A 15,121-nucleotide genomic window follows, 5' to 3' on the forward strand; every position below is an offset into this window, starting at 1 on the left:
AGAAAGACTTATAAGGAAAACATTTACAACAAAACGCCAATTTAGGGCAGGGAAATATATGACACTAATAAGAGGGCCAATCAACTACGAAACGATATTGTAATATCAACTAAATTGGGCATGATGGCGAGTTACGTTATTTTAATAAAAAGTACAAATATGCTCATTCAATAGGACGCATTATGTATTAAGCTACCTAATATTCCCCTTTTAGGGAAATCCTTCTTAAGCTGAATAGTAAGAAAATTGAGGACTCACCTGCTCGTGGACGATCTCCTGGAGGTCCAGGCCGTGGGTGGCGTTGGGCTCGCTGCCCACGGTCCACATGCGCAGCTGGTGGGGCGCGCCCTTGAAGAGTCCTTGGGTGGCGCGGAGGGAGAGGTTCAGGTGCTGGCCGAAGGCGCTGAAGGACACGTTGTGCGACTTGATGGCACTCACTTCCGGGGCGAACAGGTGGTTGCCGCCCGAGGCCATTGCCTCATGCTTCAGTTCGCTGTAGTAGGCGTTCTTGCTGAGATCCTTTTTCACGTGGTGGGGCGGCAGGGCGGCGTTGACCTTTGGCCCCTCGCCGATGCTGCGCCGCCGGCGATTGTGGTTGTTCTCGTGGTGGTGGAGCTGCACGAGCTCATAGTGGGGCACTGCGTCGTGGGTGTCCACGTGGAAGACTGACTGCAGCTGGTCCGGCGTCATTTGTTTGTGCAACTGGAAAAGGAGAGGCAGAAAACGAATTCAGGTTAGTTGCCCGGGGCAATGACAACAAATTGTAGCAATTGTCAGATGGAAATGGGATAGGGGATAATTGAAAAATTGAAAAATTATCAATAACTCAATGCAATAATCGAGTGTTTGTTTGCCAAGCCTCGTTGGTGGCGCTCTCTCTTGGTTCGTGTTTGCATTGGACCCTCAAGAGCTATCTGGAGATTATCGACTAAGCCAGAGCCAAAGTCAAATTTGAATCCGAATCCGAGTCCGAGTCCGTATCCGAATCGGCTGGGTTTTGAGTATCTTCGCCAACTGGGTCAGGGTCAATGTGGCGTTTGGCGTTTGATAGATTTATTTATTGTGAGCAGACACACATGTACGAGTATTTAAGTATTTCCGAATCAAACGAGGCGAATCGAACAAGAAGCAAAGAAATACATATCGAATAGCAATCTTATCCGACTTGCGTGTAAACTTTTTCTTTATAAGCACATTGTGTGCTGGCCATAATTGCGAATTTCAATTAAAATCAAATTAAATCTTATTGATATTAATGGGCTTTTAATCTGTGACTGTGGTCAGAGCTAATTCAATCCCCTATTCAGTTTGCTTAGCCCCCGAAGAATAGTGCGGAATTTCCAATACGAGCTTATTTCTGTAAATGAAGTAGTTAAAATTCATTCATAAGCTACTTTGAGTGCCCAAAGTGCCAGTTAGCGTGCCATTCTAGCTGACATTCTACATGACTCAATGTTTGTTTTTTGATTTTTTCGTACATCCAATGCATTTCCGTTTTATTTATCTGCCAGATCTGCATCTCACTTGCAATCCAATCAGCGGCGGCCACAAAAACAAGATCTGTTACAGGGTCAAAGCTGGAGTAGAATTTCCTTAAACAACGGCTAAGACGCAAGCGCAAAAACAAAAGACTCAGGCAACGAACTTGCTGGCTTGCTGGCCGGCAAGCGGCCTGCAATTTAGGCAAATTTCTTGCATTTATTTTGCCCAAAATGGCCTAAAGTGAGTCAGAAATGGACTTGCTGCAAATGACGACAGCGCCGCACAAGAAACCGCCGAAAAGAAGCAGAAATCGCAAAAGCAGACCAAGACGAAGGCGAACAAGATGGCCAGTTGTCTTGGCCAAAGTACCAGAATCACTTTTACAGTTGCGATCGCCGCTGAGCGGTGATGACACTGGCGGGCATAGCCGTAAGCTATGATAAGCAGCATGATAATTCTTTTATAATTGTAATCCCGCGGAAAGTTGGCTGGCAGGTGAACAAACGCCAGAAGAAAAACCAGACTCTTGCCGCTCAGACGCGCGTCTCGACTCCACGCGGCACAATGCCAAAGAGTTTTTACTTTCATTTGAAACGTGTTTTCGACCACAGCCAACAGGAGCCAGCTGTTTGGGGTCGCATTGAGCAACTTTTGCCGTCATCGCCGTCGCCGTCGCCGTCGTCGTCGTCGCCCCATTGAAAGTGAAACTGAGGCTTGAGAAAGGAAAACAGACGCAGGCAGCTACTCTTTCGATGAGGCGCTGAGTTGGCCACTCGAGTGCAATTGGAGTTGAGTGCAATCCCTGGCTGTGGCTGTGGCTCTAGGGCTCTCGGCTGGCCACATTTGGAAAGTTTCTGCACCTGCAGCAATCGCCATTATTCTTTGCCCTCTCCGTATGCAAATCCTCAGTTAAACGACCACACCCAGACACCAATCAACACTTAGCTCTGCGGCCCTTGTGGCCAATTAATCGCAATTAAAAACAAATGAGCGAGAAACAACTACGATCAGCAATTACGAATTATGCAAAAAAGGCGGCATCCAATGAACAAGATTAGCAGCGGCGATTAGAGAACCAGGGTTGCCAAAGGTTCGCAGCCGGAAAAACGGCTTAAAGTAGCCAAATGGCCTAAACATTATGTAAATCATTGATAGCCATCCGAAATTACAACTCAAAGGTGTCGAAAGCAGTGGTAAATGTTTCACTAAATTCGGCAGACAATTGCTAGCACTTAATTATAGATAATCGGCGTGCTGGCTGCGTGAATAATTGTGTCTTTAAATTTAAGAATTGGTTTTTATTTTACTTTAATAGAAGCTAATATTCGTGACTTTTGAATTCAAGTGTTCTATTGGCTATAAATAATTATTTATATTATTTATTGCATATTAAATTGGAAGTTCAGGCTTCCTTACTGAATAGAAACCATTCTTCTTTTTGCAAGCATGGTTCTCTGCACTTGATATCATATTTCCCAAGCCACCCCACAAATTGCAGTTCATTAGGAACCCGAGAACGAACATTATCGGCGTCTAGATAGCCGCCGAAGCAAATCCAGTCGTAGCTGGAGTTGTCATTCGATTCGATCGCCATTAAGCTGCTGTTTACCCAGCTATTTGTCCAAGCTTAAGTTTGATTTTATTTTCGGTTTTCGCCGAGTGCAATGACGGATGTTGTGAAATTTGCGCTGTTTGTAATTTGTATGGCTAGCTGGGCTGCTGCTTGATTTGGATTTTTACTGGGGCTGCTGGGGCTGCTGGTGCGCGGGCAATTACTGAAATTGTGCGAGATTACTCATACGCCCGGTGTGCGCTACGCTATAACCGGCATGGCGACGACTTTAGTTTCGATGGCGGCGGCGACCAAGTGCAATCAGAGTCAAGTCAAAGTAAAAGGTGTAGCAGCCATATTAACGCAAAAAGTGTGCTTCAAATTGGCTCTGGCTGAGGCCAATACACTGTTTATGGCCAACAGTGTTTGTTGTGCAATTGTTTTCCCCGCTTCTCTTTTTTTTTTCCTTTTTTTTGTATCAGCCGGTCAAAGTCAACAGCGGCAGACGCTCGAAAGAGTGTCACTCGACCTTTCGCGCAGTCAGTCAAATACAAAGAAATGAATTTGGAGATTTTGGCACTTCGTTTGGGGCTTTTAGCTTTTGCGGATGGTTAGCCGTCCAACAAATTGCAAACTTGTCGGCGTTCGCCTCTTTTCAATCCATTTCCTTGGATATTTGGGTGTGTTGACCTTGTCGCCTCGGCTGACAGGCGGCGGAAATTAGCAACCGCTTCTGTCGGCGTTAAATTTTCTGGTTTCTACTCGACTCGCCTTTGGAAATTTTGTGTTTATGCCAGCGATTAACAAAGTGTGAAAAGTTCAGGGTGTTACGAAACCTCCGGAATGGGCTGCGTCTAATCGTAATGGCGAATTTGAGTAATTTGTTGCTCTGGCCATTGCCGTAATATGGCGTACCGAATGCTAAAATATTAACTTTAATGGCAATTTTTCAAGATAGTAAAAGAGTGGAAATGCTTTAATACACACACTTTATTTAGCACCTTTTAAAGAATCTCTCCAATATCGTTGGTCTGGCTTAATATCTCTGTGTAGCTAATCAATTGAAATCTTAGCATTTTCGTATGACTTGTATATGAGTTTCCATTGCGATTGCATAATCTGTGAAACAACCGACAATTACTCATTCACTGACATTCGCCCGATTTTCCTGTAGCCCCACGCACACAAGTAGATGCATAAAAACAGCGGGGAGAACGTGACCTGAGAACCAGAGCTCAAAAATGATTAAATGGAAATAAACCAAATCTGAAACCGTGACACAGAGCAGCCAGCTGTAGACAAAAAGCGAAAGAGCAGATCGGTAGCTAAAAAAATAAATAAATAAATAAACGAGTCCAGGAAACAACAACGAGTCGTGCGGCAAGGCATTCTGGATTTCACAATTAAAGGCTTAATTTATTTGGCCGGCCATTGATAGGCCCACAAACATTTAGATATCTCATATTCTTTCTGCATTTCTGACAGCACATAAAGCAAACTGCGAAACAGCAAAACGGCTGCTGACTCACTCGAATCCGAATCGATATTCTGGTGGTGTTTTGCATGCCCCAGCCTGAGTTCGTTTTTTACATCACTCTTTTCATGCTCGGCTGGGATTTGAAGGGCCTCGTCAAAGTTGTTGCTAGTTGGCTCGTTGGTGTAGCGTGTCAACTTTAATTGCAGTGGAAAACGGAGACGAAGTCGTTTATGGGCCACCTCTTTATGCCAGCACCATTTATGCGGCTTGGGCAAGGCCAGGGGGTCGATGTCTCCGCCAACACGAACTTGCCCCAAAATCGGACCGCGCCATCATGGTCTATATATAAGTGATCCAAAAAAGTCAAGGGGAAATCCAAAAATGCGGGCTCTCATGAAAAATTTAATAATAGGTTTCGAAAACGTAGAATTACTTTCAAGAACGGCTTCTTTATATTTTGGAAATATTTAACCAGACGTTTTGACTCGATAGCCACTATAAACAAACTGTCTATACATTCTTAATTTGCTCAATGAAGAGGGCCTGGAACTCGTTCAAGGATGGGATCTTCTCCAAGTACTTATTGAACTGCCACACTGGCTCGCGTCTGCTGTGGAAGACGAGTTTCTGCGCGCAGAGCTTGTAGAGCCAGGGAATGTCCAGGTAGTTGCAGCCCTCCATGATGTCGCAGATGCTATCGATCTGCACGCGAAGGAACTCCTTGTCCCAGTCGCACGTCTGGAGCTCGATCTCCTCGGCCGGAAGAGGATCGCTTTTGGCCACCCAGGCGGGCTCATCGTGTTGCTCGTGGTACTCTGCCCACAGCAGGATCTTCAGCAGCACATCGCTGTGTATGCCGTGCAGTGGCAGGATGAAGTCCTCGTCCTCTGGGACCTGGCCAACGCGGCACATCTCGCGGATCACCAGGGATCTCTCGAGCAGAGCCAGATTCACTCTGATCGTCCTGCCATCCCTCGTCTCGAATCGCACCATTCTTTAATCGAATTCCGGTGTCGAGCGGCTCTTCAAAAATTCAGAGCTTCGACTCAAAAAGTCAGGGCCTGCTGTTAGCTATCAGTAAAATCTAAACCACGAACTTTATTACCCATATATTACAATCTGTTTATCTGCCAACTCAGGAAGTTTAGTTTGGAGTTCAATAGCGAAGTAAAACCGCCATCTGTTGTAATCACCAAGTTTCCAACAGACAAAGCAAAACCATAACCTCCGCAACAAAAGCGGTGACAATGAAAGAGAAAAGTGGAAGGCGGCTGGCAAATGGCCAACGACAGCTAAATAATAAAATAAAAGTAAGTAAACAAACGTCTGAAATTCACTTGAAATAATTACAAGAACTTTTTACGTCCGACCTTGGCCATAATTTTGCTGGCCGAGCTTTTTCTTGAAAACGAAAAGCAAAAAACGAGTAACAAAAGCTGTGCTGTATGTCAATGAGATATACATACAAGCGCACTCAGAAACCTGGCCCACTACACAATGCCAATGTTTTATTTCTAACGACCGACGACTCTCTTCGACTCTGCGCTCTGTTTTGTAATTTAATTAATATACAAAAAATGTTTTGTATTTCTCGAAATGCTAATTACGCACAATGCGAATGACAATGAAACCGCCGACTGGCGGCCATTTGTTGTTTGGTTTTTTTCTTGCCCCTTTTTATCCGTTAACAGCTGGCTTTATGGTATTATAAGTGCCCAAGGGTTATTTATATCGCACCGAGTTGATTGATGAGTTCTTCCAATTGGCATTGGAAACTTGCACTAAGTACTAGGGCTACTTACATCTGGCAGTGCCTGGCATATTGTGCTGCTGGCCAGGAGGAGCGCTGTGAGAAGGACCAGTGGTGAGGACATCTTACTGGGTGCTAATATAATCCTTAAAAATGCTTAAACTGCAACGAAATGAAGGGGAAACGCATGTTAAATGTTAAATGTTAATTGTGTCATTTAAGTAGTACTCATATTAGTAATTGGGTAATTGAAATATAATGGTTGTACTTTTATATTTATTAGTCGCCTACAGCCTAAAGTGAGCCAAATCCCAATTGGCAATATATTCACGCAGTTGCAGCATGCAAAGTATTTATTTCCAAAATAATGGTCTCACCACCTCACATGACCATTAGTTCCCTGCACAGAAACCCGTCCTGGTCATGCTCAAATGGGCACTGTGTGTGTAAGGCAAGTACAGTGAGCATCTGTTGTTGCAACCCAAGCGCTCAAGTTGCTGCTTCAATTAATATTTACTTTTAGTTTCAGTTTTGTAGAAAGAAAACCTAGTTTTCTGGCCCGCTGGCCGAGTAATTAATTATTGCATAAGGCCAAGAAGCAGCCTCGAGGCATAAAACAATCTTGTATTGCGGCCCTGTTGATTGCTGTTTATGTTGCTGCTTCTGCTGCTGTTGCAGTTGCAGTTGCACATCCGCCCGCCATCGAATGCGGCTAATTGTCAATAATGATGCAGCGATGCGTGGCGGGGAGCTAACAGCATCCATCGCATCCAAACCTTTTGACAAACCAACCAAGAAAACAAACAGAACTGACCAGCGGCAACAAAAGCAGCAACAGCAACAGCAACAAAAGCAGCAACAGCAACAACAACAGCAGCTTCACGTTGCCGTGTTGCAACTTCTCAGCGGCATTTACGACAAATTGCATGACATTTTATATCCCAAAGGTTTTGCACAATTTGCATGCAACGTGCTGCAAGATCCGAGCTGCCGTGGCCCACTTCAAGTGGAAGAAAGTCTCGCCCGGCGAATCAATCATCATCAATCGTAATGAAATGTTCGGCTCAGCAATTGCCAAAAATGGGTGGTACACAGCCCAAGGCCAATGCCCCCAAACACTTGCTCATGGATGGGCGAAAATTTGTAGGTAAGCGTAAGGAAAGTGCAATTTTTTTCCAATTTAGGCCAACGGGCGCAGAAATGCGAAAATAGTATTGATATTTTGAGTAAACGTCGAAAGCGGTTCGAAACGAAAGACTTAGAACACGAACTTGAACATACGAGCATGGCAAGGAAGCCTGATTATTATGTGCAAAGATGTGATACGTATTTTACGTGTGTAAAATCTTCTTAATAATATGAAAACCATTTCCAACTTGGCCAAAGGTCACCTGACTTTGTAATAACCCGCAGAAGTCCATAAGAAAATCACCAATGCCAACAGAAAGTGCCATTTGGCAACCTTCGAGGCAAGACTTTCACCCAAAAACAAAAGCGAGTCGAGAGCATTGACGACTTTTAAGTGAATAGCAACTAATGTGCACTGGCTGCACGCCAAATTATCAGGAACTTGAAGCGCTTCAAGCGAGAGTAATAAAGTAAAAAAGCAAAACGTCACGGCTTTTAGGTGACCGCGAACAATCTTGTTTATATTCCGATTCACATATTACAATGCACACCAAATCAGTGGAAATAGAGAAACAGTTATGAGGCAAGATGGCAACTCGATTCGGTCTATCATTTGCATAATTAAGGCCGATTAGGGTCGAATCATTTGCCATATGTGGGCATGCATAAATCTAAATCTGAGCCAGCTCAAGGTTACGGCTATGGCAAAACTGTTTTTTGACTTATACTCTTGCTTGCATAATTCCCGTTCATATTTTTTATATAATTACGGTTCACGGGGGAAGCAAAATATAGAAAACAAAAAGATACGCATCATCAAATGTCAACCGATTGCAAACAGAAGCTGGCCCAAAACTCCAAAACTCCAAAAGTGTGGAAATGGAAGTGGAACTGTGCCAAAAGCCGCCAAAGCCGCCGAAAAGCAAGTTGCATTGTCAGCTTCCGCATAATTATGCCGCCTGGCCGAGTATGTTTTTCTTTTTCCCCCCATTTTTTTGTGGGTCTTGTGGCTGGGACTGTGGCTTTTGCTTTTGCCTTTGCCGTTGCCTTTGCTTTTACCATAAAGTCAGCGTCTGTTTCGGTTTATGGGAATTTTTTGTGTGCTGCTGCTTTTAACTTTTGCTTTCTTAATGATTTGCTGACACAACCCTCCGAGCGCGGCTCTGTTGTAAGCTCGTTGTCTCGATCTTTTTGGAGGGCGTCAGCGTTTTAGTTTAAATTGACATTGACAGTTGTTGGCCAGCACATCGCCACCTCACCTCACCTCACCTCTCTCTTCTCACTCTCCTTTCGCGGTGTGGCAGACAAACAGCTGCTTCTGTTGGCCGATAAGCATCGGGGATTGGGGGAACCTGTGTCAGCACCTGAGTCAGTAGCACTCCATTTGGCTTGATAATGAACCCATTTGCTATATCTGTCTGCCAGCGACATTGGCTGAAAGAAGAACTGGAACCACAGGGCGTATGAGTGACGGCAGCCAACCCATTTCCCAGCCAGACGCAGAAAAAATAAGTGGATCACACATAAATCGGCCACAATGTGACATAACAAAGTTCAACTGCGAACATTTTGCCCAAGAGATAATAAATTTACCAGATACTACACCATGCCGACAATTCCAAGTTGCAAGTTGCAGACAGCGATCAAGTGGAGGCGGGGATTACGTAAAGTGTCTGTGACCTGAACTTTTTGCATTTGTGTGCCCGCTGGAAAAGGGCGAGCGAATCTCTCGACCATTGTTTTATAATGATAAAACAATGAATGCGGTCTGGGAACCTGCACCTTGAGTCGCTCGTCGTCTGTTGAAAGCTCGGCAATCCGAGTGGAGCTGAGCTGAAGAAACAGCTGTGCAAATTTTGGCTATTTGGCGAACCAAAATATATAAAGTGCGGGCCAAATGTCAAACACTAATATTGGAATAAGTCCCATTCGAGTTCTAGGTTCGCTGACATAATCCATCGAAGATCATGGCTTCCAAACTGGTTTCAGGGCCGTCGCCCAAATGTTTGTCTTAAGCATCTGTTCCTGAGCATATTATTCATTTATGTATATTAGCTGGTTAGCCAAGACCATCTTGCCTATGGTTCTGCACACAACAAAGACGTGTGGCCCCTGGTGCGTATACGTAATGTGCTGGAGGAGGGGCGCGAAAAATACAGATACATCACCGAAAACAAGTTTGATGTTATTTTATCTTCTTCTGCCCCCCGCCCCTGCGAAATAATAATCAAAATGCCATTATAAAATGCGCAAATATTGAAAAGTTGCAAGGCGAAAAGGCGGCGAAGACGACGAAGAGATGGCAAACAAAATACCACACTACGTATACGTAATATGCGAGACTAATTAAATTTAAAGATGGGCAAAAATGACAAGCGAAACGGCAGCGAAAGAAAATAAGTGAAATATTTGAAAAGAACACGCCGCATAGTAAAAAGTTGCATTTCGGAACTGAGTGTGTGTTGTTGCTGCCTTCTGCTCTCGCAATTGTTATGATTTTTTCAGCCGCTGTTACAACATGCAACTTTGCCACAAACTACAAACTGCAAAAACAACAAGCACTTGCGCTGATTGCGTGCTGCGTCGGCGTCGCAGTCGACTGCGCAGTCGGCGGCGGCGTTGCGGTCGAAGTCGGAAAAGCCATAAACCGCATTAAATGAAAATAAAAATGAAAATGAAAGTGAAATTGTAATTGAAATTGAAGAAGACGTCGGCTAAAATGTTTGACTTCAACTTTGCATCGATTTGTGTGAGGGTTTTTAACTTTATTTCCATAGCGTTTGCCTTTTGATATTTTTTCGATTATCGCTTGTGGCAATGCGATCGTAAAGTTTTAACATTTAAATGGAAAATTTATGGGCTTGCAATAAATATGGATATAATGCTATGAAAAACTAATCAATAATGTGAAGGATATACATATAAATTCTTCACCAGTTAAAAGTAGAATAAATATTTTAGCGGTCTATTAATAGCTAATCGTTTTTTGCAAAAATAAAAATTTATTTAGCTTCTGATGTCGTGCTCAAATAATTTTAAACAGGATTTTACAAGAAATGCCAGCAAAACATCAAAGAAATTCGCTAAATGATGACTACGAAAAGGTTAAACTTAAGTAACACTTTGCGGCAAACAGTTTATGGGTAAATAAAAAAATAACCTGAGTACATTGACTACCCCGACAAACTATTCCATGAATGCTAAACAAACTGAAATTGCAACAACAACTTGGTAAATTGAGTGGCTGCGCTGGTGACTGAAACAACACAAATAAAAATATAAACAAACAGGTTACTCGGGTTTCGTCTTCGCCGATGTCAATGAAAAAGCTGAAAAGACCCCAAGAAACAAAACAATCGATACAAGATGAATTGAATGCGAACCAAACGCCTGAATCCGATGAATGATCGCTGATCGAATGGCACAAATAATAATGCCTCTATTCGGAAAATCCGGACAAAACCCAGAAGGGCTGTTGTTCCGCAGAATATCAATGGCATAGAAAGTGGCGTATCTATGGGGTGTGGGGATATCGGATTTATAATCGAACAAAGGCCGATGCGAAAGCTCAAAGCTCGGCTCTTTCGCACTCTGGCGCTCTCTCTCCCTCTTTGTTGAAATCAAAAGTGCAATAATTGCAGCAAAATCACTAAAATACAGTACGAAATGCGGAGAGCAAAGCGTGGCGGGCAATAATAACTGTAGCAATATTACAAAATCGCATTGGTCCGACGAGGCTCGCAAAAGCCAACGGAAAACGCGAAAACACCAAAACTCACACAACAACAATGGGATAATAAGCCCACAACACACCAACACCAACGGCAACACCAACTACAACACCAACTACAACAACAAGTCCGCACGAAAAGTTGTTCCAGCGAAACAAAAATATAAAACAAAACCCGCTCGAACTGAACTTAAAACTGGGAAACAAGCCCATTTTGTGGGCCGAACTAAAAGCCGGACAAAAGTCTTGTGCACAATCGTATGCACGTACATATGGTACATATTTAGTATCCGTATCCCCCGCCCAAGAGCCGAGATCCTGCTCTAGAAATCTCGTTTTATAGGGACAACGCACTGCATCCCCCCATAGTCCATGTCCCATGTGGCATTCATTTCCTCTTGCTCGATGCCGCAATTAGCAAGTTCAAAACCAAAACTCACATGTGTGGTAATAATTATGCCCCGAAACTTGTCTGCAAATTAGTAGGAGCCACCCAACCACTTTTTGGTGGTATATGAGGTAATAATCAAAAATCTATGATCGCAGCAGATCAAAATTGATCCAACAGGTGCCGACTATAGCATTTTGATTTAATCTGGCTGAGCAAAAAACTAGAAAGTGCTAATTTACTAAATGTTAATTCTAGGAACTTTTACTCTTCTGGCTCAGAAAATAAATGTTTAAAACCCAATTTCCTCATTAATGGAATGCTTCACATTGAAATATTACTTGTAACTTTCCTTTTTTCTAGTAATTTAAATTATTTTTTAAAAATTGCAACTCACCTAAGTTTGATCCTGTCTGCTTAACTGGCCAAGTAAACAAGTAAAGGCTGCGAACCAAACGGATTTTCGTGGCGTTTTCAAGATTTGCTCAGCACTTTCAGAGGCGGACACAGCACTATCTGGTTGCTTTGAATTTTCGTGGATTTTTCAAGTTTAAGGATATCTGTTCCGAGTGCTCTTCTGAACTGGACAACGCGGCGCGGCGAGCGGCAGAACACACAGCCCTCACACTCAAACTGAAAGGTGGGATTGGGTGGGGATACGAGATACGAGATCGGATTAGATCGGTGGCCGTTACTGGGGCTAAAGCCGGAGCTATATGTCCAGAATCGGGGCACAGAACACTCGCGATCGCGACCGGAACGTGGCGGAAAGAAAGACGAGCAGCGATTAAGCTGGAGGCGGTCGGTGAGCAAAGATTAAATACGGCGTGAAATTTGCTTGGCAGTGAATTTTTTCCTCTCATTCGCTGCGATTATTTTTTGATTATTTTTCGTAAACGAAATTTATTTTTCACTCAATTTCGCCCCATTGCTTTTATTATTACTTGCTTCCCCGCCTTCTGGGGGGGAAGAACACAAAAAAACATAAACAATGAAGAGCGCGGCGACGACAACGGCAGCGGCGACGGCGACGTCGAGTGCAGCGGTACGATTGGCTGTAGGTGCGAGCGGGATGCCGGACAGCAGATTCACTTTTTTATCAACTTTTTATTTTACTGGCTTTTTACTGGCACGATGCTATTACGAAAACGGGCTGGAGCGGGCGGATCGGCGGTTCGCAAATTGAGCTTTGTTTTGCTGGGGAATTGCACTTTTGAGCTGCCCTGACGTCACGATCTTGCCAATGCACTTATATACATGACATCTATATATTTACATATATATATATATTTTCTGGCAGCAGACAGTCACTTGGGAATTTTGTTGGAAATTTAATTCAGCGGCCGTTTCTCGAATTCGAATCGAAATCAAAGTCCAAAAGAGTTGGTGGCTAAGTCTTTGACGGTTTTTTGTGGCCGTCTACGGAAACAGGTCGGCGCACACTAAAGTTAACGATCGCTCGGAACGCTCCACGGAGTCCAAAACCGATCCAAAGCTGGCTGCACGAGCGAGACGGCACCATCGGCGGTACGAGAGCGGAGCTTTGGGCCAAAACCCATAGCTGCTAGACGATCTGCTGGCTATATCATAACCATACCGAAAGCCAAAGCCTTGAAAGCTCCGCTGCCAACGAAAGCGAAAACATAAAACACTTGCATTTTTCGTTCCATAGTTCGAGCTTCGCTTTGAGCCAGCTTTCGAGTGGCTTTTGGCCACCAGCTGCGAGTTCCACTCATTCGCCGTTGAATGACTCTTTGAGTGGAATGCAATGCGACTGATTAATGTTGTAAAGAGCCGCTTTAATTAATCTTCAGCCGGGCATCTTCCGAATCACTCGACGTTGTTTGATTGGCGAGTCGAATGTTAAATTAATTAGGAAGCAAGGTGTCATTTGGGCATTGACATCGCCGACACTTTGTACAGGAAACCGAAGTTCTGATAGAACAAATCACATCACATACCAGCATTCGTGATCCGTGCCTAACGGTTGATATATGGCAGTGATAAGTCGGTCCAAAACCCCATTAGCTGTTTGAGCTATTTATCAAATAATATGTCATGACGAGATGTTTGATCTCACGATAAGATTGTTGATAACAAAAGGTGCTGTTGTACACAAAGCAAGTGTTTCAATGACCACCTGAACTTTGAAGGCTTAGTCTGAAAATTCTACCCAAAAATGATTAACCTACTTCGGCATTCTAATTCGAAATTCCAAGCGCGGCACTTGGCTCATTCAAAGCCAAGACAAAGGAAACAAAAACCATTTATCAAAAGCGTTAGAAAAAATCGTTTCGTTCACACCAAGTTCAATGGCAGTATTCGCATTGATAAACACTCATTTAACTCCCACATGAGTGCTTATAAAATCAGATCAAGTCGGTCCATTCGAACTGGGCCAATTAAAAGGTAATTGTCACACATTGAGAGATCGATGTGAAGATCTCAATGGGCCGGGTTCCACGTCAAATCGGGGCACACTGAACCGCCTACGTAAGCTGGGCAGCTGTGGACGACGATGATAACCAGGACAACCGAGTGCTCTCTGGGTGAAACGGCAATGAACCGATCTCCGGATGACTCAACGGAGGCACACGAGATGTGGGATCCAGACCCATCCTCTCATCCTCCCACCACCATGCCTCCTCCTCGCATCACATCGACCCCATTTGAATGTGGCAAACAGCCCGTGCAGATCTGTGATCTGAGATCTGAGTGCCGCACTTCATGCGACATTTAAGTCGCAGTTGGAGATGGTATCTATTAATGGGCTGTGAGTTCCAAGCCATCGGCACCCCCAATCCAACTGAAAATCCAACCCAAATCCCTGCCCCTAATCGGGGATCTTGAAGCTCAACGAACAGGTTTCGTTTTGGCAATTGAACCCATTACTTTTATGCGGATTTCGTGTTAATTACCTTGCATTTGTTTACATTACCTTAAAATTGCGCTGTTTATTGGCCAAATCGTGCCTTTCTCACAGTGCATCGCATTCGAGTTGACGTCGCATGCATTAAATATTGCTTGACACATTTTCCTTGGCTTTTTGGCAATTGTTCTCGCTCATGTCAGCCCCAAAATTGTTGAACCCGAACGAGTTTTTTTTCCTGGGAAGAGGTTGAATGATTCGCACAGTGGTTGGTAATTCCCTATCCATACGCTAGTAAGCACCACTAATCATTTCGATTCGTGACGTAGTTTTTGGGCGGAAGCAATACTTAATTTAAAATTTAAGAAGGTTTCGCTATGGAAACCTACCTCAATGATGGTTTTCCTTTGAAAATGCCTTTTCTACGTTACTTTTCGGGTCAATAATTTAATGACTAGAGGTCATGGAAGAAAATGTGCTTCCCCAGCTGCTCAATTAATCAAATTACATATATTCCGCCGCCCATCTCCACACACACATGTACATGTATTTATGCGTGTCAAAGGGTCAATGTCAATCAGCCCGCATCGGTAACCAAAAAACAGAGTTGGGCAACCGCAGAGGAGGTACGAATCTCCGATAAAAAAGTTGGCAGATCGTCGTATGCAGCTTGTAATCCCCGCTTATCCCACAAAACCCATATGAAAACGGTTAACGAGGCGTCAGCAGACGCAAATGATACATA

The 15,121-nt window shown here is 43.8% G+C and overlaps 2 protein-coding genes across 10 annotated transcripts in view; both read right to left on the reverse strand.

Annotated features, from left to right (window-relative positions):
- Positions 1-12,937, reverse strand: part of LOC122612977 (venom metalloproteinase 3) — a 45,475-nt gene extending 32,538 nt beyond the window's left edge. For all 9 annotated transcript variants that reach the window (XM_043786917.1, XM_043786916.1, XM_043786915.1 and 6 more), the window contains exons 1-3: positions 11,905-12,937; positions 6,314-6,423; positions 259-702 (exon numbers count right to left, since the gene is read on the reverse strand). In XM_043786917.1, coding sequence (XP_043642852.1) covers positions 259-702; positions 6,314-6,385 — 516 coding nt within the window. In that variant the 5' untranslated portion in view covers positions 6,386-6,423; positions 11,905-12,937. The remainder of the gene's footprint in view (positions 1-258; positions 703-6,313; positions 6,424-11,904) is intronic.
- On the reverse strand, positions 4,877-5,590 carry LOC122612979 (S-phase kinase-associated protein 1). Its single transcript, XM_043786918.1, has one exon. The coding sequence runs from the start codon at positions 5,502-5,504 to the stop codon at positions 5,022-5,024; it is 483 nt and encodes a 160-aa protein (XP_043642853.1). The 5' UTR covers positions 5,505-5,590; the 3' UTR covers positions 4,877-5,021.
- Positions 12,938-15,121: the final 2,184 nt, after the last annotated feature.

This window comes from Drosophila teissieri, chromosome 2R, assembly GCF_016746235.2.
Source record: "Drosophila teissieri strain GT53w chromosome 2R, Prin_Dtei_1.1, whole genome shotgun sequence".
Taxonomy (NCBI): domain Eukaryota; kingdom Metazoa; phylum Arthropoda; class Insecta; order Diptera; family Drosophilidae; genus Drosophila; species Drosophila teissieri.

Coding starts and splice junctions, on each gene's coding strand:
- LOC122612979 (XM_043786918.1), bottom strand. CDS start 5,504: ATGGTGCGATTCGAGACGAGGGATGGCAGGACGATCAGAGTGAATCTG.